The 22,221-nt window shown below is 43.8% G+C and overlaps 1 protein-coding gene across 3 annotated transcripts; it reads left to right on the top strand.

The window, feature by feature from the left end:
* The first annotated feature begins 3,477 nt into the window (after positions 1-3,477).
* PHC1 (polyhomeotic homolog 1) lies at positions 3,478-21,687 on the top strand. Of its 3 annotated transcripts, XM_065742280.1 has the most exons (15): positions 3,478-3,556; positions 7,952-8,107; positions 10,127-10,237; positions 11,490-11,567; positions 12,342-12,491; positions 13,441-13,596; positions 14,724-15,222; positions 15,551-16,299; positions 17,468-17,615; positions 17,728-17,936; positions 18,494-18,608; positions 19,134-19,242; positions 19,913-20,063; positions 20,660-20,891; positions 21,116-21,687. In XM_065742280.1, exons 2-15 carry the CDS (start codon positions 7,994-7,996, stop codon positions 21,268-21,270), a joined length of 2,976 nt encoding a protein of 991 aa, XP_065598352.1. In that variant the 5' UTR covers positions 3,478-3,556; positions 7,952-7,993; the 3' UTR covers positions 21,271-21,687. The 3 variants fall into 3 exon arrangements, with proteins under 3 accessions (XP_065598352.1, XP_065598354.1, XP_065598353.1); XM_065742282.1 differs by lacking the exons at positions 20,660-20,891; positions 21,116-21,687 and having other exon boundaries at positions 19,134-19,271; positions 19,913-19,989; XM_065742281.1 differs by lacking the exons at positions 3,478-3,556; positions 7,952-8,107; positions 10,127-10,237; positions 11,490-11,567 and adding an exon at positions 11,590-11,797.
* Positions 21,688-22,221: the final 534 nt, after the last annotated feature.

Below are 22,221 nucleotides of genomic sequence, written 5' to 3'. Positions count from 1 at the left end.
AATGGAGCTTCTTATCCATTTCAATTCCCATTAATAGCAGGGTCATCACATTCACAATACATATGCAAATACAGTTTGATACAAACAGGAAACAGTACTTTAAAGACACTCGTATAAACAAAGCATGAATAGCCTGTTTCTAAGGATAGATCTTAGATCTCTCTTGAATTTTTGGCTCCCAAAGGATTAATCCTACTTGCTAGCTAGAAAGACTTTGAGTTGGTTACTGTGTCAGAGGTGTGCACACAACAGAACACAATGAGAAAGGATAGGAATAGTTTATTAAGAATACAGTACAGAGTGGTGATCAGGTACAAAACCTGTCCTCACCAGTGCACTGACCAGAACCTTTTCACATACTAGCAGATTCATTTACTCCACTTCTAATTTTTTACATCTCTGCTGTGCCTTGATCTCATTTCCCTTTCTGTGATTTTATGCCAAAGTATAGTGCTGCAAATCAACTACTCTTGTTAAGTTCCAAAATCCCTCTCCCGGAATCACTCCATAGTAAGTCCTGATTCCTCTTTATTGTTTCCCTTTGTTTGCGTGGTTTTCAGAATGAGTTTCTTCTCTTGAATCACTTTTAGTGGATTTTGCAATGGGCACAAATGGCATAGTCGTTCATGCAGCCATTGAGGGTTGTAGGAACGGTTTATTCACAGGAATTAAGTCGTCTGGGTTTCCAGCCCCTTGTCTTTGTTTCTTTGATCACGCCCAGTCAAATAAATAAATAAATTTAAAAAACTGAAATAAAAGAAAAAAGAAAAAAAATTAGACTGTCAGATACTTTTCCATCTGAATTTAAAACAAAACAAAACCAAGCGTTTGGAGCCCAAACACCTCACTGAATGGTGTTTTTCAGTTTTTCAAGCAGCAGCAAATGTTACTGATTCTAAGTCACTAGGACTGGATCTCCTGCGAAATATTGCTGAGTCTGGAGAAATCTTTCCATCATCATCTGTAATCTGGGAATAAACTCATTAACTCCAAGTTCGTGTTATTAAGTAGGCTTTCTTGATTTATTACGTTCAATGTGCAATGAGATTTCTCCATCCTAACCACACATGCTCTACACAAAAGACATTCAGCTTATATACAATACTTGAGTTACATATGCATATATACTCAATTTCCCCGGGAAGTATATACATATTCAGCACTCTCCCATAAAATCATTAACACTGGATCCTGCCTCCTTGCACATGCTCAGTGGCTTTTGTTGTCAGTTTCAAGACTCGGGATAAAGTAAGCAGTCCTCATGACTGTAGATGGCTCTCCTTTATTTTTCCAAGTTTGCGTTTTTCCACAGCTTGTTTGCAATAATGAGCAACTTTTTATCTTACCTCCTGTATGGGAACTGCTGAATCACGACCTGAACCACTGATTGGTCACCTGAGGTGAGCACTAAATCAGCCATGGGCGTACAGGTGAAGGTGATATACCTGTGTGAGTGGAAGGGGTGGAGCCTGGTTCCACCTCCCCCAAACCCCATTTAAGGGCTGACCACCACCAGGGAAAGATCTCTTCTTGGAGATCCCTCCCACGTGGAGTCTCCTGCGAGCCTTGTCATCCTAAAGGTGAGCCATTTTCTCTTTTGTATTATTTGTATACTGTTTATATAGAACTACTTAAAATATACCATCCCCTATACTATCTCTTTGCGGAGTACCATCATTGGGAGTTATTTACCCCACACCTCCACGTTGTTCTAATGTTCTAATCTTGTAATAAGCAGTTTACTTAGAAGATAGGAAGAGTCCTCGTAGTGATGTACTGGAGAAGGCAACCACAGGTAATGGTGATAAACTGGGCTCCTTGAGTAGATAAAGGATGTTATGCAAACGTATTTTGCTTAGCATCAGACAGTTAAGTCAAGTGTGTTTTGCTTAGCATAAGCTAGTTTTGTGAAAGCAAGTATTGCTCAGTTAAGGATATCACCAACATGAAGCTCAAATTTTAACTGATGTTTGTGCCCTAAGCTGGATAACTGACAACTGATATTCACCAGTAGCCAATCAAGGCAAGGCTGAAGCACCTGTGTGGATTGCTTCTCTATTCATTTCTAAATGTAGTGATTAATTTCTGGCACTTTCTTTACTCTGTTCACATAGATTTCTGCTGTGCACCTGAATGCTTTGCATGATCCAGGCAGAGAACACTGCAGTGATTTCGAGAAGTAATTACACAAAGTATTCTGTTAATATATCCTTATAAGCATAGCGGGTGAACTGTTGTATAATATGAATAATAGTTGCCTGCAACACTACAGAAGCCTTTAGACATTATGGATGATAATCATGATGTAGCATTGTAAATAGGGAGGCATGTTGTAACATTGTTCTGCTTCAACATGATACAAGATAAAACAATATAGTTAAGCTTGCTAGTGTTCATTGATGGATACTCCTACTCTGCAATTTGCTTAAACAACAGGAAGAGCTATGACTCTGAACCAAGGAGACAAGGAAGCTCTGCTGAGTCTTTGTACAGAGGAAATAGGAGGTCCTGCTTGGAATTGGCCACTTAATCTGTAACACTTCTGGGAAACTTGCATATGTAACATAATTCTGAGAAGTTTCTGCATAAGTAACACCAGTTATGCATACAATCTGAATGTCTTCTGTGTAAGCTACGCGTGATTGGAGGGGTATTTCCATGCCCATAACATCACTTTTGCTGTTAAGTCTGTTTGCATTGATTTCTTCAACTCACCAGGCACAGCTCTTTCTGCTGCATCATGCCTGCTCATCAATGTTTTCCTTGGTATCAAAATAAATATTTTAGAAGCTACATAAAATTGCTTTAACCATTCTCCAGGAAATTTTCTCAGCAGAGAGCACGCTCTCTAAACTGAGCGCTGTGCCTGCCCCATACAGCTCGGTTCTGGCGGTTATCGAGCTAGAGCCATGGGTCCGTTGATTCTCTTCCCAGAGCTGGTAGAGGCGACCGGGACACCGATACGTGCCCCCATCCCCTTTTTGTCGGGACCAGAGAAGCGAGGACCGCAGGCAAAGACAGCTGCCATACAGGTTCAGGAACGCCGCCACCAGGGTGCAGCTGCCGTCACCCGGGCAACAGAAAGCGGCACTCTGGAAGGGATCACGTGCCCGGAAGTGAAATGCCTCGAGGACGGAAGTGACGAGAAATTGGGTGTCCCGGCGGCCAACGTTATTAAAAAGGAAAAAAAAAAGAATAAAAGGCGAGACCGGCGCGGTGGGCGCTCGTGGGGCATGTCCCATCCCCGCCCTCCCGTCCCGCTCGCCAATCCACAGCGGCCGCGCGGTACTCCGAGGCTGTACTGCCGGGACGGGCTGGGCCGCGGCTGCCCAGACCCGCCTCAAGGTAACGCCCCCGCCCCGCCCTCCCTGAACAACGGCGCTCGTGCCCCGCCCCGCCCGGCTCGGCTCTGCCTGGCCTGGCCAGGCCTGGCTGCTCGCGGGTGGGGGCGTGTCAGGCGGCGGCGCGGGACTTCGGTAGCGCCGGGCCCTCAGGGGTGATACGGGACCACCGCCGGGCGGAAGCGACACTACTGCTGCGGGAACGGCGGCCGCAGGTGAGGCTGGGCCCGGGGCGCGGGCGGCCGCGGCTGGTTCCTTGGGGCCAGAGAGGGTGTGCCGCAAGTTGACAGTGCCTGCGGAGCGGCCATTGTCTACCCTGAGCGACGGGAGCGGTGGTCGGCAGTAACTTCGCATCGCGCCGGCGTACCCGCCTGCCCGGCAGCTGCCGGCCTCGCCGAGCTTCGCGGGGACGGGGTCGCGCCTTGTCCCCTCTCCTCCTCTGCTAGCATCCTGCGGCAGATTACTCCATCCCTTCCTTCTCTGTCTCCTTCCCTCTCTCCCTTCTCAGCGCGGCGAGGCTGCGTTGCATTGTATCTGTGTGTTGCAATGAATTGTCTGCAGGCAACGCACGGGCGCCAGTACACCCTCTGTTGGATGCAACTCGTACTCGCCGAACTTCGCTCCCTGGGCTACGAGCCACGCGGGGGTCTGTGGCCACACTCGTGCCCTCCGCAGCCTTGGTGGGGAACTGGGCGGGCGGGCTGCGGGGTGAGAAGCTCGTAGTGCTTCACTGTCGCACCCACTGCTGCCGGAACGTCTGGAAGCCAAGTTACGGCTCCCTACAGTTTCCTCTCTCTGCCTGTATAGTTCACAGAACGTGCTGCAGGAAACGACGGTAACAGGACATGTCTTGGTAGTTGGCTGTTCTACCCATATCTTCTGGGCAAATCTACATAAATCTTGTTTGTTAACTTAGTCTCGCAAGAACGAAGCTACAAAGCCAATTAGAAGGTTAGAAAATATACTGCAAGCAACAGCTGTGTGCCCAGGGTGGGGAAAGCAAGTACAAGTTTTCTGAATCTTACGTTTTGTTCAGTGACTGGAGTAGCTACTTGCTCTGAATCTGCTGCTGCTGCACTTGAGAAGAGCCAGGGGCCTATAGACAACCCACCTGTGTTTGTCTTGTGTGTTGTAATCAGCGCACAGGTTAGGCTCTAGGCTGGCCCATGTTCTTGTGCCTGCCTCATAAACTAGTTCTGTGTCTTTCTTCCTCTCTGCTGTGTTCACATCCTTGTCGTAGTGTTAGTAGGTTTTCGTATCCTTCCTTGTCTGCCTTTCAGGGTGCAGTTCTGTGCTAGGAGTTGATACAGTTTAGCTATTTAGCTGTTGTTAATTTGTTAATGTTGTTAATGTTTTGTTGTTTATGTTGATAATTTGTTGTTGTTAATGTTGTTAATAAGGTTAATTTCCAGCGAGGCCACGTTTTTACTGCCTTTTTTTTTTCCCCTTCGGATCTATCAATTAGCTTGTATAATGGTTCACATGACTGTTTGGAGAACCCATCATTTAATATATATTTTTTAGATTATTAATCTCATGGAGCAGCTAGTTGAGTCATCTAAGTAGCTCAGTGATCGCTAATCTGAAATAAAGAGGAGGGTGGCTGGAGGTTGTGTGTGGAAAGGGGAGAGAAGGTAAATTCTGGGTTATTTTGTGTGGAAGTAGCCTGTGTTTGGATTGTATTTACACTAACTTGGAGCTGTCTCCTTAAATGTACTTGCCTGCTGGAAGTGGAGCTTAACTCCTCATTTTTGTGTTATGAAAGGGTTTTGTCTGTTAAATTCTTACCTCCCTTCTGCAAAGGGAGAGCATTCTTCTCTATCCGTGTCCCCACAAAGGCCTTTTTCTCTACAGAGAGACTGAAATTTTTTTTGATTGCCTCTGTTTCAGGAGGTACTAGTGTTTCAGGAAGATTTTCCTTCTGCCAGGTCTTGATTATTGGGAGACCTAGATCAGTGTGAATCTCAAAAATGTGTGAAATCTTACAAATTAATGATGCCGTATATTGATGGAATGTAGTGCCAAGTTTGAAGCTAGGTTTCTCTTTCTAGTGCAACTGTTGAGAGTAAGGCCATGTGCTGCAGCTAAGCTGAACCAACACCTTCTCTTCCACATGATTGATAGCTGTAGGGTCACAACTGAGCTATTTCAACTCACTGATCTAGCCAGAGCTTATGTTTGAAGTGCTTTTTTTTTTTTCTGCAAAGTTAGCAAGTTGTGTCAACTGATGGGAAGATCTAATGAGAATCAGAAGTGAAGTAAATGCTGGGAGGAACCTGTGAGGGCAGATTGAGAGTGGACAAGAGAACAGTGTCTCCTATTCTGTGGCGAAGGACTTGGTGGTCTTGATGTATGACAAGCTGGACATGAGCCAGAAGTGTGCACTTGTAGCCTGGAAGGCCAACTGTATCCTGATGTGCATTGAAAGAGGGCAGACAGAGGGTGATTGTCTCAGTTTGCTCCGTCCATGAGAGGCCCTACCTGCAGGAATGCATCCGGGCCTGGGGCATTCAGCACAAGAAAAGTGCAGAGCTGTTCGAGCATGTCCAGAGGAGGGCCTCAGAGGTGTTTGAGGTCAGGTTGGAAGGGGCGCTGAGCAGCCTGATATATTGTAGAGTGGCTTAGGTTGGAGGGGACTTCAAAGATCACCTAGTTCTGGTGTTCCTGCTGTGGGCAGAATTACCAACAGCTAGATCAGGCTGAGTGGTTGGGAACCGTGCCCACAGCAGAAGGGAGTGGGGAGACTGGAACTAAATGATTTTTAAGGTAAGATCCCTTCCAAGTCAAGCCATTCTGTGATACTTTTAGCTGTGCTATAATGTGTGCAGTTTCACTTTGATTGGTATATTTGTCCTATTCTGTGTACTTCTGTGTTCCACAGTCCTTTGAAGATCTATATTCTCTCCCTTTTCAATTACTCCATTTTCAGTTGTCTCCTCCAGAGCTTTTATCTTCTAGGTAGGCTTCTTGACCAACTATTTCTGTCTGTCCAGCTATTTCTGTCTGTTACAGGTTTGTGGATGAGGACAGTAGTGGCCAGTTAGGAGACTGAGTGTTTCAGCTGAGGAGAGGATGGCTGCATGGTTGAGTTGGTTGCCTGTGGTCACTGCTGAGGCAGTTACAGGAAACCAGTGCTGGATTAGCAGAGAGACACCTAGGCAGTACTTGAGGGCAGAGGTAAAGATGCAGAGGGGGGGCAGGGTTGGAATAACGTCAATATGCCAGTCAATTAGAGAACTTTAAGGATTTCAAGGAATTGAAAAGGGGTTTCAAGGAGTAGTTTGGAGCAGCTGTTCCCCTGATTTTATCAGCCATTCTCAGCACTGTCAGTGCTATTGTTTTTCTTTGAAGTTATCTGCTGCTCTCAACACCATTCAGGAATTTAAAAATTGATAGAGAATATTGTTGCACCTCCTTTTATGCTGAGCCAGTTGCTTTGCTTACTGACCTGGAAAAAGTTGTTTGGTGAATGCTAAAAAGCTTGAAGTATCTGGATTTAAAGAGATCTAGATACAGGGGCTGTGCTGGTGCTTTGGGATCCTAGAAGCCTGAAGGTCTCATTTAGAGGTCTCAGAAGTAAGGGGAAGCAGCTGGTGGTTTGGTCACTGATACAGAGACTATCAAAAACTTTTTTTTAATTTTATGAAAATGAATCCTTCTAAAAGATTTTTTCCCCTGAATTCTGTTCATTTTTGTTTTCCTTTTTCTGACTTTAATGCTCCAACTCCCCCCGCCAAACTTTACTTTCTATATAGCCTACATTTCTTCTTGCTACAAGAAAACTCAGTCATCTCAGTATATTACTTTTCTGCTAAGCACTTTTTTTTTTCAGTTTCACTTCTATTCCTCTTGGCTGAGAAAGGCCTGAAGATGGCATTCCTCAGTCCTGAAGGCCACTGCGCTTCATCTTTCTGCTGCTGGAAAATCTCTGCATGATTCCTTCAGTAGCTTTCCCTTCATAAATGTTCCTAGTAATCCCTTCATCCACTCTGCTTGTGTCTCCATCCTTACTTAAAGTAACTCACCACCCCAGATACCAGCTTCCAAACTAATATTTGAGAACAATGAGTAGCTAGAAGAGCATGAGTTCAAAAAAGAAGGAAACAGTTGCGGAGGCTAAACTGGGAGAAGAGACTGGGAGTAGGGCAGCAGAGTTGTAGGATAATTGTACCTCTTGTGGGACTGGAAGAAGAGGTGATAAGAAGTTGCAAAAGCACAGTGGGAAACTGGAAGCACTGTTGATTCTCTCCAGTTCCCTAGCCTGGAGATAAAAGTAATCGGGTCTGTAACCAAATGGTTGTCTGAATGAGCTGCAGCTGCTACTTCACTCTGCTGCCTGTTTAAGAATTCAAGATGCTGTAGCTTCCAACTACAGCATGTCAATAAAAATATGAGAATGAGTGTATTACATTTCAGATTAGTAATAAAAGATTTAAACTGTTAGCATAATTTGAGTTATTTCAGCCTTTGGCATCCCTATACCTCTGTGATGAAGCAAAGCTGTGGAAGAAGCCTGGTACTGGGATATTCAAATAAAAAGGCTGTGTAACAGTGCAGTACAGTTTGTCTTTTTCTCTAGCCTGACTTAGTTTCCAATTCTCTCAATTTAGAGCTGGAGTCAATCTCAGCCAAGCTCTTGGGATTCTGTCACCATGGAGACTGAGAGTGAGCAGAACTCTGGCTCCACCAGTGGGAGCTCCAGCTCTGGAGGAAGCACCCGTCCTCAGATATCACAGATGTCTCTGTATGAGCGACAGGCTGTACAGGTGAGGCGCTTTGTGCTGGGTATAAATGTGCATCAGTGAAAGGGTGGTGAGCCCTTTGTATGCATCTGAGTTGTCATGTGTCAAGGTGGGACCTTGAAGGGCTATCTTGTTTCTGAGTTTAGGAATTTTTGTGCTTGGCCTGACTTTTACTTAGTCTTTTTTGTAAGTTACTCTTCCAGCCTCTTATATTAAATCTACTGTGATCCAATAGACTCATTTTAGCTTCATTATTCTAGACCACGTACTTAGTTTGTCACATTGCTTCCTCTATATAGACTTTATCCCATGTGTGTCTAATCTTTCGGCTTCCCTGAGACACACTGAGAGATACTATTTGTCTTGGGCTGCGTATGCATAAGTGGCTCTGAAATTAATGCCTCCTATTTATTTCCAAGGAAATAGCAACAGAGAGAAAAAGCACAATAATACTGTTTGATAGAATACCTTTTTAGCTGCAAAACACTGTTTTTCAACATAATTACTGACATTAGCTATGTATTTTTGCCAGTGATGAACATGAGCCTGCATGCTGCGCTCATAAAAAATCTTCCAGCCAAGGTAACCCCCTGCCATTGCTGCTGAAATGTACCACGCACCACCTCACTGTGCTAAATCCACTGTTTGGTCTCCGTAATCATTCAGCAAGCATTGGTGAATATCAGTGGGTGCAAACTTTTCCGCATGGAAGAATTCAGTACCGCACAATTTCTTCATACGTGCTTCCATATCAGACAGCAGTTTTTCAGACTGTGCCCCTATGCTGCCATCTGTCACATGGCAATGACACGTAACAGGATATTGATGGGTGGGAAGGCTCAGCCTCTACTGCCATACCATTGACATCCACCTCTGACATCGCAGGCCAATGCAATAAAACAAAAGGCCTTACTTTTGGAGCATCCCTCTTACAATGTACACTATTGTTAAAATGTTTTGTTGTTTATATTTTTCAATTTTTTTTCTTAAAACATAGATGAGAGGAACAAAATCATAATATTAATGGCATATTTTACTTTTTTTGAAACTAATGCATCAATCTGTTTTAATGGCAGTAGTTGCCATTATTAGTAAGGTCTTAAAATGTTCATTGGGGATTTTTGATGAAATTTAACTCTTCCTGTACTTCACCATTGACAATAGTTGTTCAAAATATGCATGCTGCCAAAAAGTGATGATGTGAATAAGGTGTGATTGATTGTTAAGTGAAGGATATTTTTCTCTGATAAGAGGGAAATTATGAAAGTCTGGTAAAGAGACATGATCATATTTTTGAGTTGAATATCTGATTGCAACTGTGTATATTCCATTTGAAAATTTGCAGGCACTATGTTTATATAAACTGAAAATTGTCTTGCAAACATAATTTTTTTTTTTTTTACAATCTTGAAACCTATTTTCAAATCTATTTTATCAAAAGGGAAAGCATGTCTGCATATTCTTTGCTGTTTACAGGAATGTGTTTATCCAGTGCATCAAAATACATACAATTATTTGCCATCACTTGGGTCAGCATTGTGCAGCACTGTTCTCCCCATGCCTTGGCTTCAGCTGACACAGCATTAATAGTGTTCTGCTGTTGCTGAGTGATGAGTGCATACCTGGGACCACTCTGTGGGGACACTGCCTTTGTAGCACAGGGTGGGCTGCATTGCAAACAGTGTTGGGCTGCATGCAGCCCATGGGTTGGATATGCATGCTTTATCCTATACATTCATGCTGTACTGGAACACTTATCTGCCTCTTGAACCTTGAAAACTTCCAGGTTCCTAGATTTTGTTAAAATTTTGCAAGTGTGCTTTTTCCTGTCTTAGAATATACCTGTGAATCACTCTTACCAGTTTTGTAGCTTTATTACCTATTTTTGATGTGCTAATCTGGTGGCTTTGCTTTTTATTTATTTATTTATTTTGTGGGGACTAGAGATTGTCTCAAGGCTACTTCTTATTTCTTTGTTTCTCTCTCTAATAATGTTTCAAGGGCATGCTATTTTTCACAGTTGTTTTTTTTTAATTTCTTTAGGCCCTTCAGGCACTCCAGAGACAGCCCAATGCAGCCCAGTACTTTCATCAGTTTATGCTCCAGCAACAGCTTAACAGTGCCCAGCTTCACAGCTTGGCTGCTGTCCAGCAGGTGAGTTGCACTGGATAATTCTCTGAGAAAGATGTGGAGATTCTCTGATTGTACACTGGTCCGTATCTGCAATTCCCTAAAGACATTGTTTGGGGTTAAGGCGAAAAGCTAGTAAACTTGGAAACCTGATGAAAATAATTGTTTGCTTTTCAAGTAAAAAGCAGGGGAAGATAAAGTTTGGCATAGCTGTATGGAGACTTGCACTTCAGAGGCATGTGACTTGCCATTGCACCTCCTTTAAACAAAAGATAGGTGGTTAATTCACCAGGGAGTGTATTAAAACAGTCTTAAAGTGAACCAATGATCATTATTTCTTTAAGAGAACTGTGGTTTTGTGTATGTGAAATTTAATGTGGAATCCTCAAAATTTTATATCCTGGAACTGTACTGTTTTCTTTAGTAGTTACTAGCAAGAAGGATTTGAGGTAGATTTTGTCTGTCAGTAAGGGTTTTTCTTTAATTGAGTTTTACTTATTGAGATGATGTATAATGCAAAATTGTTGAACAGGTTTTTTTCATTTAGCAACTTTGCACACCTGTCAGACTGATTGTCAGTTGAAGATAAATTACATGTGATGTGACAGTACAGTTCTGTCCCCAACAATAGCTTTGCTTTTTGGCTTTTGGTCAAAGATTTAATTATTTTCTAATTCCTACTTGCAGTTCTGTAGCATGGAGTTAATAGAATCTTCCTGCAAGAGTCATACTAAACTTTTTTGTAAAATCAACACGACAGATACAATGTACTTGCCATGGGATCACACAGAAAAGGAAAAATTTACCTTCATCTACTAACCATATGTGCTACAATTTGAAATTTGTTACTTGCAGTGCTGCTGTTGTATTGTTATAACTTGTATGACTAGCGCAGCAAATTGCTAGTATTGGCAGGGAATATTGGAGTGGACTGGAAGGTCAGCAGAGTTGAAGTGTATAGTATGACAAACTGAGGGAATGATAGGATATGTACCTATTGGTGGAGGAAAGGAAATTGTGCACTTTCAGTGTTTATTTCCACTGCCCATATTGTATAGGACTGAACTGGTTTGGTAAAAAGGAGGTGCCTTGCTGAGTTGTTGCATCTGATTTCTAGGACATGGCAAGGATTTGTAGTAGTTAGACTGTGCTCCAGTTCTTGAAAACGGGAGAAGATGCTGATGATGAGACTCAGTGTTCATACAAAACCAAGTATGCAGACTGGATGAAAATGTTTCTTCCAAGTACTCATTTATCCATCAATCTCTCTTTGCAGGCTACAATTGCAGCCAGTAGACAGGCCAGCTCACCAAACACCAGCACCCCACAGCAGACTACCACCACACAGGCCTCTGTAAGTAATCACATATCAAGGCCTTTCTCTGCCCCCTACTCTCCTCTGCCCTTGTTCTTTCTCCTCTTTGTCTTTTAGGAAGGCAGTCAGCCAGGGAAACACAGCTTCTAAGAATGCTGGGAGTCCACAAGATACAGACAACTTTGAGGACTTGGGGTGCTGTCATAATTGGTGGGGGTTGAGGATCCCAGAGAAGGTTTCTGAGTGGGAGAGGCCTCTTAGCTGGAAAGGTAGACACTGATCTCTTTTTCCTGAGGCTTTGGGGTTATGTTGTCATGGTTTAGAAGAGTATCAGGACTTCTAAGAAGGAGTTGTGAGCAGCTTGGAAGGGAATATTTTTTTCTTTGGCAGAGCAGAAATAGCTCATTGAATGAGTGGAAGTATGATTTTTGTAGTGCATATTGGGAAGCTGCAATTTGTTCAGGGAGTAGGTAAGTTGGTAAGGTAGATTACTTTGTTTTTTCTGGTTTGACTTTGTTTGCTTGTTTTTCCTTTACTTGAGAGGCTGGAGAAAATGTATTTTCAGATCTCTTACTGAAGTTGCAAACTAACAGTGATATTTGGGTTTAGTTTACAAATGAGGTTAGCATCCAGGGCTTTGACTAATTTAGATTGCATAGCCTGTTAAGACAAGAATTTCTTTCTTCTTGGTCCCCTGCATGATACAGAGAAATTCTGTGAAATATTTCTTCTTCACCTCAGTAAGTGGATTTGTTCTTATTTCTCTTACCCCTGTTTCTTCCTATGTGATTTGGGACTTTTCTCTGTTTTAAGATCAACCTAGCCACCACATCAGCTGCTCAGCTGATCAGTCGATCACAGAGTGTGAGTTCTCCCAGTGCCACAACTCTGACGCAATCTGTGCTCCTTGGGAATACTACTTCACCACCTCTCAACCAGTCACAGGCCCAGATGTATCTCCGGGTAAGACATATATGTACACACAACTTGTCCTGACTGTAAACTGCACTTCCTAGACACTCCGGTGTTTCACTCTTGTGAGCTACCAACACTTCTAGACTAACTTCAAATTTGACTAACTCAGAATTTAAGAATGTTATGTTTTAAATTCAGATGGGGAAGGTCTTGTACGTGAAACTGTGTTTGTCTCTGGTCTCAGCTTTAGATGAATTTTGTATTGTGTATTGGATACTTAAGAACCATATTTGTCTCTGCTCTGCATTGATGTTAAAAGATCCCATGGCACTTCTCACTAGAGTACAAATGTGAAACGTGTGTCCTAGACTTGAGTACGGCTCACAGAAATAAAAACAACTTTTCTTGTTCAATGTTGGGACCTGTATTTATGGCAGATTACTCCCTTCAGCCACTCCACACAGGAACACAGGCCAGGATTTAGGCATGTCTAGGAACTTAAATCAATATGAACAAATACTTCATCCTTTTGATCAATTTGAACTGCTGCTATCTAGAAAACAGTGACTTCACTATTATCAATCTTAGGTTTGGTTACTTGAAAAATATATTGTGTTTTTGTTGGTGTTAAGTACAAATTGTAATCTTTTTTCCAAGTAACCCTCGCCTGGGATATGTCTTTTATCTCTTACTGCTCAATCGGTCCTGGATATGCACCTCAGAATTAAATTAAGCACAAGTCTTTTAGCTAGTCCTGGACAGTCTGTGGGAGTTGACCCAGGCCCATGTTTAATAGGAGATTGTTTCCATGAGGAAACTGCTTCCAGTTTCCTATTCTTGTGGGTATGTTTAGTGTAATATTGCAGAGAATACTGGGATTTTTTTCCAAGTGTAACATTAGAGCTGTGTTGCTCTCTAATCTGCTTGTGGTTCACTGTCTTTCTTTCTCTGTTCTCCTCCATTCCTTTCATTTCACATCTGACCCTTCCTTCAACAGCCGCAGCTGGGAAACCTGTTGCAGGTAAACCGGACCTTGGGCCGCAATGTCCCTCTTGCCTCCCAACTCATCCTGATGCCTAATGGGGCTGTGGCTGCTGTCCAGCAGGAGGTACCACCCACCCAATCTCCTGGGGTCCATGCAGACACAGACCAGGTCAGTGATACCCCCTTCTCAAGTCTCCTTCCCTTCCCCTGCGCTCTGCTAACTTGCTGTCTGGCTTTTTGCTCCGACCATCAATGCCTATAAAGAAGGTTGACTCTGTTTTTCCCCATTCTGTGTCCCTGTAACTAGTGCAAGCAAGACATGTTCTCTTGCCATCATTTCTCAATGTTTGCTTTTTGCCTTCAGAGATAGGATTCATTCCAGCTTAAAATTTCTGAGATGAGACATAACCTGGATCACGTCTTCACAATTACTTGGTTATCCTTGTGTGAAAAGAATTATTGAGATCTAGGTCCTTTTTTTTTTTTTTTTTAGTGGGACATTTACTCTGCAAGAAAGGGTCTTTGCCAGCAGTAGTGTTCCTTTGCCCAGTTGATCTGTTTTAAAAATGTGTAAGACTGAACAGGCCATAAGATCTTAGCTCCTGCTTTCATCTGCAAAGGTTTCTACAGGTCAGGGAGTTGCTATGGCTTCCCGTTTTCCTGGTCCTAACCCAGTTGTGCTTGGGATTTCCAGTTACTTCATATTTGTCTTGTCTGAACCACTTTTTCTGGCCAAGTTAGCCCCAGTCAAACTTAAAGATAACAACGCTTGTGGAGGGGGAGTCAATACAGAAGATGGCCATGCCAGAATACAGAGGAAATGGTGGAAGACTACAGAATAGCTGCAGGCATAATAAGTGAAAAACCCTGCACAGGAGAAGGAGGCAAGTGGCACAAAAATTGAAAAGGAATTATTGGTCTTTAAAGGGATATCTCAGCACTTTTAACAACCATGCAAGAGTGGATCCTAGCAATGCAAGGGCAAGGCAAGTCTGAAGGCTGTCGCATGAATCAGAGAGAATAGTGGTGTTTTCAAGTGGTGTTCAGAAAGTGCCACGAGATCTTTAACTTCCATCAGAGATGGAGCAAAAGGGAACTCAGGTTTATATGTTTTCTTGGAATAGTTGCTGCTCAGCTTTGTCCTGCCATGTTAGTAAGCTCCACATGAAACTTAAAGCATCAATTCAGCCTGCATCCCAGGAGAGGGTATTGCGTATGCATTCTCTTGCTCTCTTCTGTTCTCAAACTTCCAGAAAGTAACGTGCATAAAACACTGTTTTGTATGTGTGTTTCTAGGTTCAGAATTTGGCTGTGAGGAGCCAGCAGACCTCAGCCACTAGTGCCCAGCTCCAAGGCTCGGCTCAGAAGGTGGCTCTGCCAGGAAACTCCCAGACTTCAGGCCTACCACAGGCCACAAATACAGGCCAGACTGTGGCAGTGACTCCAGCCTCTTCTGGCAGCACGGGCCAGTCTCTCAACTTGAGCCAAGGGGCAGCAGGCACTAATGGCATCTCTGGCGGTGTGGTTTCAAGTAGTGGGAGCCAGAATTCAACAGCATTGAGCCAGACAGCTTCTGCGGGTGCAGCTGGCAGCTGCCAACGAAAAGGCACAGGAGTGGTTCAGCCATTACCAGTAGCAGCTGCTCAGGCTGTGACAGTCAGCCAGGGAAGCCAAACAGAGTCAGAGAACACAGCCATAAAGAAGGGTGAAGCAGACAGTGGTGGACAGCAGACTGTGGGCATGAACCTTACCAGGACAGCTACACCAGCACCCAGCCAGACATTGATTAGCTCAGGTAAGCAGTGCTATGTTCCTTCTCTTTGAATTAACTGGGCTTTTGTGAGAATGCCATTTGAAAGTCCAGCAGTGAGAGGTTCCCCAGCATGTCTTCCAGCTTCAGTGCTCCCACAGGCTGTTCTCCTGGGATTATCCTACTCCATTAATGACAGAAATTGATCTCAGCGCATTCAGTCCCTACAGTCCTCTATCAATAAGCTGTCAATCATTTGGAGTCATTTTACTGATTCAAACCAGTACAGTGGCTACTTACCTTTTCTTGTTCCCAGCTGTGCTATTGGTAACTTTTGTTCTCTCTTCTTCTTTGGCTCTGTGTCTGTATATAGCTACATATACGCAGATTCAGCCACACTCACTGATCCAGCAGCAGCAGCAGATCCACCTGCAGAAGCAGGTGGTGATCCAGCAGCAGATTGCCATTCATCACCAGCAGCAGTTCCAGCACCGCCAATCCCAGCTCCTCCACACAGCCACCCATCTCCAGCTGGCCCAGCAGCAACAACAGTCATCATCTCTGACCCAGCAGCAGCAATCTCAGCCTCCACAGCAGCAGGCTCCACCTCAAAACCAGCAGCAGACTCAGACCCTTGTGGTGCAACCTATGTTACAGTCCCAGCCACAGTCTGTTCAACTCCAGCATGACAGTTCTAGCCAGCCAGCCACCAAGTCACCTGTTCCAATTCAGTCAAAGTCTATGGTCACCTCCATCAAACCACCTCAGCTTGGGCCTGCCAAAATGTCAGCAGCACAGCAGCCTCCACCACACATCCCTGTGCAGGTGGTGGGTACTAGGCAGCAGGGCTCAGGCCAAGCCCAAGCACTGGGTTTAGCTCAGATTGCTGCAGCAGTGCCAACTTCACGGGGAATGCCAGCTGTGGTCCAGTCTGTTTCCCAAGCCCATGCTGCTTCCCCACCTTCTTCAGCTCCAGTATCCTCACAGGAAGCTCCTCCTCTCACTACAGGGGTGAATTTGGCACAAGTTCAAGGTACAGCCCACATGGTGAAGAATCCTGCCGCCTCTCCAGTTGTGGCTCAGATGCCAACAGCGTTCTATATGCAGTCTCTCCAGTTGCCAGTAAGTGATACAGTTAAGAGAGAGAATACTGTATGTATTCTCTTTGTTCAGTCCAAGGATGCTAATTGCATTCTAGTCCTGGATCAGTGGGATGGGATGAATAAGAAGTTTGAATTAGGGAATATGGAGAATTTACCTTTCAGAAACACAAATTCCAGTCCAGCTCATGGGGTTACTGAGCACAAGCATTTCTCTTTCACATGACCTGTCATTCAAAGACTTGCATGAAACAAATGGGTGAGACTCGGACCCTCACTGAAACAGGGTAGGTGTCCACAGTACATACTAAATATCCTATTTAACAACAATTGGCCTCTTCATTGTTTCTCTCAGGAGAGAGAAGGCGGCTGTGTGGGCCATGAAGACTGAACTTCCCTCTCCCACTAGGTGTGGATATCTCCAGGTCAGAGAAACCTTGATGTGTGGTGTCAGCCACGCAGGTAGAGCTGGCTCTAGGCCTCAGAGGATTCCCTAGCAACAGGCTATTCAGAGGTAAACAAAGATGGCTCCTGTTCCACAGGCCTCTCTCATGCTGCTCTGAATTGTCCAACTAGGACCTACCTAACTAACTCCTTGGTACATCAACGCTTTCCCAGCTCAGATACCCTCAGCTGGTTGCTGAGACTGTATTTTTTTTATTGGGGCTTTGCTTGTGTAGCCAAGGACAGAATGTGCCAGTTTGTTTCTACGCTTTCTGACTGCTTCAGGAAGCACCACAGGATTTGTCTCATTTTTATAACTGGAAGGACAATTCTGCTGTCATCCAGCATGTTTCCCCAGCTGTTTTGACTCTGTTCTTTCATTGGAGCAGATCTGATGTAGACAATAGTTTGTTTGGAAATTGCTGAGTGACTTCCATTTTTTTCTGGAATAATACCTTGATATTCTCACAGTGTCTTGGTATTATATGAGTGTATCGGTATATCAACTAGGATTCTAGATCTTAATCATAGTAGTCTAACAGTGAGCCTTTTGGAAGTTTGTCTCTGTTCTAGACAAACACTTCTAAATAAAGATATGTAATCTGAGATAACTGGAGGCATTTCCAGAGTTGGAACGAGACTGGAGATAAGTACGATGGAGCAGGGTGTATCTTTGTGTTGCCTTCAATCTGTTTTCTGCTTTGTGGCTCTTTTCTTTGCTTATGTGTTCCACTTTATTCATGCAGGGCAAGTCTCAGAGCTTAGCAATAAAGCGCAAGGCAGAGTCAGAGGAGGAGAAGGAAGTATCAGCCAGTGTCACTGCACTCCTGCCTGCCAGGTCCTCTCCTGTGATAGACAGTCCCAAAAATGTGGAGGAAAAGAATGGCCTTGGAGGTAAGGTACAAATGAGAGCTCTGTTTTATGTGTACTAATAATCTGATCTCATGTTCTGAGTAAAATAGATGGAGCAATAGTAACACTGACTCTTGGGCTTTTAACATTCCAGATAAATCTGATCCTGCTGCCACTGCAACCCCAAGTACCACCTCAAGTGAAGGAGCATCAGTCACCTCCACCTCTGCTCCCACTACAAACCTGGCAATGGTGTCACGTCAGATGGGAGACTCCAAACCCCCACAAGCTATTGTTAAGCCCCAGATCCTCACACATATAATAGAGGGGTTTGTCATCCAGGAAGGAGCAGAGCCCTTTCCAGTAAGAATTTACTAAGGACATCTCTTGGAAGGGTGGTGGGCATCCATCTTTCAACAGGGCTTTTATTTCCCCGCATTCCAAGTCAGCTTTCTTAGCTTGAAGTACAGAAATGATGAAAGCAAACAAAGCTGGTTTCATGCATGAAGCTAGGTATCATATTAGAGAACACAGAGTAACACAAATGTTTTAGGAACTGTTTTCTCCAGTAGTTCCTGAAGCAGTAAATTATTTGGGAATTGTAAGAAGGTTCTTCTGTCTAATTTTTAGTGAGGGAAAGAGGCACTTCATTTTGAACAAGCAGCAAGCGAAATTTAAGCAAATAAGGGGCACTAAGTCACATAGGATATTCAAGGGAAACAGCACTTGTTGACAGTTGAAAGAACTGCCACACCTGTGAGTCAGGAAGGAGTAATAACTTTGTTCAGTATCTCTCCTTCACTAATAGGCAGAGGGATTCTTTTTGAGTAGTAAGGTGTGAGGGACTTATGCCTTGAAAAGGGGTGGTGGACACAGAGACTCCTTTGTTGATGGGCCCAATGCTTTCTCTTCCTGCCTAGGTGGGTTGTTCTCAGCTCCTAAAAGAATCTGAGAAACCTTTGCAGGGAGGGGCTCCTTCTGACCTGGGTGAAAACCTGTCCAGCAATTCTCCTGGAGGGGAAAGTGTTTCTATGGGTGAGTTTCAGCTCTGGAACACATAGGTAGTGGTAGTGAAAATTTCTTCTAATACTTCATTATTTACTTTATACAGTACGGACTTATCTTCTTACCTTCCTGCTAACTCCTCAGAGACTTAAGCTACAGACCCAGGGTCTCTTTTTGTCAAGTGCCAGAAAACATGACTTGTTTTTAATACTATCTAGCATACCGTATGGTAGTAGTAAGCAGAATCTGAACTGTACCTGTAATGACTTAAGGCTGTGAAGAATGTATGAGAGTGCAGTGGAGGAGATTCCTGTGCAGCCTTATAGGATGTAAGGGATATGCTATTTCTTGTTAAGTGACAAGGAGAAATCTACAACTTTTTAATATTGTAGAGTCCTAATTAGTGGAGCTTCCGCCTTTCCCCAAGCTAATTGCTTAGTAGTTTCAAAAGAGTGCTTGGAATCCGCTGAGAAGAGTAGCGGAATTGAGGAATCTTTACATGTGATTTGTTTCAGTTCAGATAATCAAATGGTGTGCATCTCTGTGTCTCACTAGAGCTTGATAAAAAGGCAAACTTGCTGAAGTGTGAATACTGTGGAAAGTATGCCCCAGCTACCCAGTTTCGTGGCTCCAAGAGGTTTTGTTCCATGACCTGCGCTAAGAGGTAATAGCAAGACGTCACTTCCTTTTCTTGTGAGTATACGTTCTCTGGAATTGGGCAGTTGCCCTTTTTCCAGGTAGTGTACAGTATTTTAGATCATCTGATTCTCCCTTCATGGGATGCACTGACCACACAGATCCTTTAGGACTGGACCTCTTTATGACTTGTGAATGCTTCTGGGTTTGGATGAAGCAGATGTGGTATTGAGTATAAGCAGGATTTTTTTTGCTCAGAAAATCAGATGGGAAGGGGGAAGTTTTTGGGCTCCAAAGAACCTCTGTTCAGCTGAATGTACGTTTGGCTGACTAAATGAATACATGTGATAGCTGTCTGCTGTATTGATACTAGACAAAGACACAAGGAGGGGGCATTGGGAGAAAAACGTGAGAAGTTGTTACACTAGTGATTACTGCCTCCTGTTGATAGCAGAGTACTTGTTATGGGTATTTTTTCCCTTCGGGGAATGACTTAATGGACCTTTCAGGTAGAGCAAGATTTTGGTGTATAAATTTTGCTTGTGTCAGAAGTCTGGACTGGTTTCTTCCCAGGAGAATTTTTAAGAGGAAGAACAGGATTTGATGGTAAAGACAAGTTTAATCCCCGTATAGAGGAAGGAGAAGTAATTCAGTTAATTGCTGTTTCCTAATTGCTGCTCTGCTGCTTCTTATTTGAGGTACAATGTCAGCTGTAGCCATCAGTTTCGGTTGCAGAGAAAGAAGATGAAAGAACTCCAGGAAGCTAACTATGCCCGAGTGCGCCGACGAGGATCACGGCGCAGCAGCTCTGAAATTACTCGAACAAAGATCCAGGGCAAGCGTCACAGGGTAAGGCCATAGTCCTGTCTGCTTCTGTCAGGGGCAGACAGTGTAGAAGCTGCTGCTGCAAGAGGCGACAGGTTCTCATAGTGTTGGACACAGTTGTTACACAAGGCATAGTGAGCTACTCAGATTGCTTGCTCATCAGCTGCAAAAAGTAGATCCACATTTGTACTTCTGTTTACTCTGTATTTAACACGTCACAGATGTCTGAATGAGTGTGATCAGTTGACAGACTTAAAAAACAACCTGCTTTTCCTGTGTGGTTAGCTTTATTTCAGATGAATGATTTGAATCAGATTATAGAAGGATCGAATGATCTTCAGATCTCACATGAGGAAGAGGAATGGACTGGGGAAAGACAGTGATAAAAAGGAAGGGAGTTGAGAATGAAGTCTCCCTTTTGTGGCATTGTTGAGCTCTTGTAACAGTTACCCCTGGACCAGCAGCCTGAGACAGCTGTAGACTGCTGTTCCTAGTGTCTGATTTTTACAGTTAGTAACTGTGAATGTATTTATTTTTTATTAAAGCAAAACAAAAACAGCAAAACAAACAAATAAACAAATAAAACCCTTACGTTTTCTTTCTTTTTCATGGGCTTATAGGGCCAGGAGGATTCAAGTCGAGGTTCTGATAACTCCAGCTATGATGAGGCTTTGTCCCCTACATCTCCAGGACCTCTGTCAGTACGATCTGGCCATGGAGAGAGAGACCTGGCAAACTCTGGTATGGCCCCGCCTACCCCAGATCTACATGGCATCAACCCAGTCTTCCTGTCCAGCAATCCTAGTCGTTGGAGCGTGGAAGAAGTGTACGAGTTCATTGCATCATTGCAAGGTGAAGCTATGCTCTATTCCTGCAGTCCTGTGATCCACTAGCATGGGGATATTTGTTGACTCTCTTTGGAAATCTTTGAGAGTGATGCCTGGTGCTTTCAAACTGTTTCTGGGTTGGAGTAGGTCATGCAAATGGATGAGTTGTGCTCCTCTGAAAGAGAGATGGTGAATTGGGACTGTCCATGACACGTAAGTTTCTTAGTGCTGTTTCCTTTCTTTTCATAGGATGCCAGGAGATTGCTGAAGAGTTTCGGTCACAGGAAATAGATGGCCAGGCCCTGTTGCTTTTGAAGGAGGAACACCTCATGAGTGCTATGAACATCAAACTAGGACCTGCTCTCAAGATTTGTGCCAAGATCAATGTCCTCAAGGAGACCTAACAGTTCTGAAGCCGGCCGTTTCAATTTCTCTCTGACCTAAGAGCAGCTGCCAGTTTTGAACATTCTGCTGGGGCAAGGAGTGGGACAATCCCATGTGGTTCTGCATTCAAGAATGAAATTAACTGCCTGAAACTGCCATGCACAAGCCAATGTCTTGGTCTTTTAATGGTGCTATGACAAGGGAGGAAAATTTCCTGGGGCCTTTGAAATGTCCTTCCTTTGAATATGCCTCTCCCGTATGCCGCATTAAGAAGGGAAGGAGACCTCCTTCTGTTTTAGCAGCCTTGTAAAGGGGAAGTGCCCTTACCCCTTTTTGCTACAGCAGGTTTGCTGGATCTTGGTTATGTTGGAACATGAGGTACAGGAAATGCTTGCCCTGCATGGCTTTGGGAGCAGCTTTTTGGGGTTATTTACAAAGAGTACAATCTAAGTGGAAGAGGTTGGTATACAAGAAGTAAAGCAAAAGGGTCTGCTTCTGTTATAGCCTAGCTATTTTTTGAACTGTGTTTAATAGCCATTCCAGCACACATACCAAACTCAGACCCATGGCATTAGGAGCTACCTTACCTTAGCTTTACTGTCTCCTGTAAAGATGCAGACTGAGGACTAGGTATTTTGGCAGCTGTTCACTCCAGGTGCTCCTCTTTGAAGCAGAAGAGAATTTATCTTGAGTACTTATGACAAGGTGATGGGAAAATCAAAGTGGGAGGAGGGGTTGTTACATTAGAAAACCCTTCACCACTAGGTCTCATCAGTGTGCTAGGGTATAATTTACAGATCTGGAGCAGTCTCCAGAAAGTGCCAAGGCTCTTCATAAAACAGTGTGGAATTCTGGTTCACATTTTTTATTAAGCTTTTTTTCCTGTTCTTTTCATCAGTTTGTATTATTTTTGTCCGTCTTCATTATCCTCAGGACAACTTATGGGACAAAGTTTAAGCTGGCAGGATTGT

Source organism: Cyrtonyx montezumae, unplaced genomic scaffold (genome assembly GCF_038088225.1).
Source record: "Cyrtonyx montezumae isolate F1298 unplaced genomic scaffold, pur_monq_1.0 scaffold_3, whole genome shotgun sequence".
NCBI classification, from domain to species: domain Eukaryota; kingdom Metazoa; phylum Chordata; class Aves; order Galliformes; family Odontophoridae; genus Cyrtonyx; species Cyrtonyx montezumae.
This window is presented reverse-complemented; position numbering and strand designations above follow the sequence as displayed.

Excerpts from the sequence above, each read along its gene's own strand:
- PHC1 (XM_065742280.1), top strand. The coding sequence starts at position 7,994 with ATGGAGACTGAGAGTGAGCAGAACTCTGGCTCCACCAGTGGGAGCTCC. Across the intron at positions 18,609-19,133 it reads AGGGGAAAGTGTTTCTATGG|AGCTTGATAAAAAGGCAAAC; the intron begins GTGAGTTTCAGC and ends GTGTCTCACTAG. Across the intron at positions 20,064-20,659 it reads TCCAGGGCAAGCGTCACAGG|GGCCAGGAGGATTCAAGTCG; the intron begins GTAAGGCCATAG and ends ATGGGCTTATAG.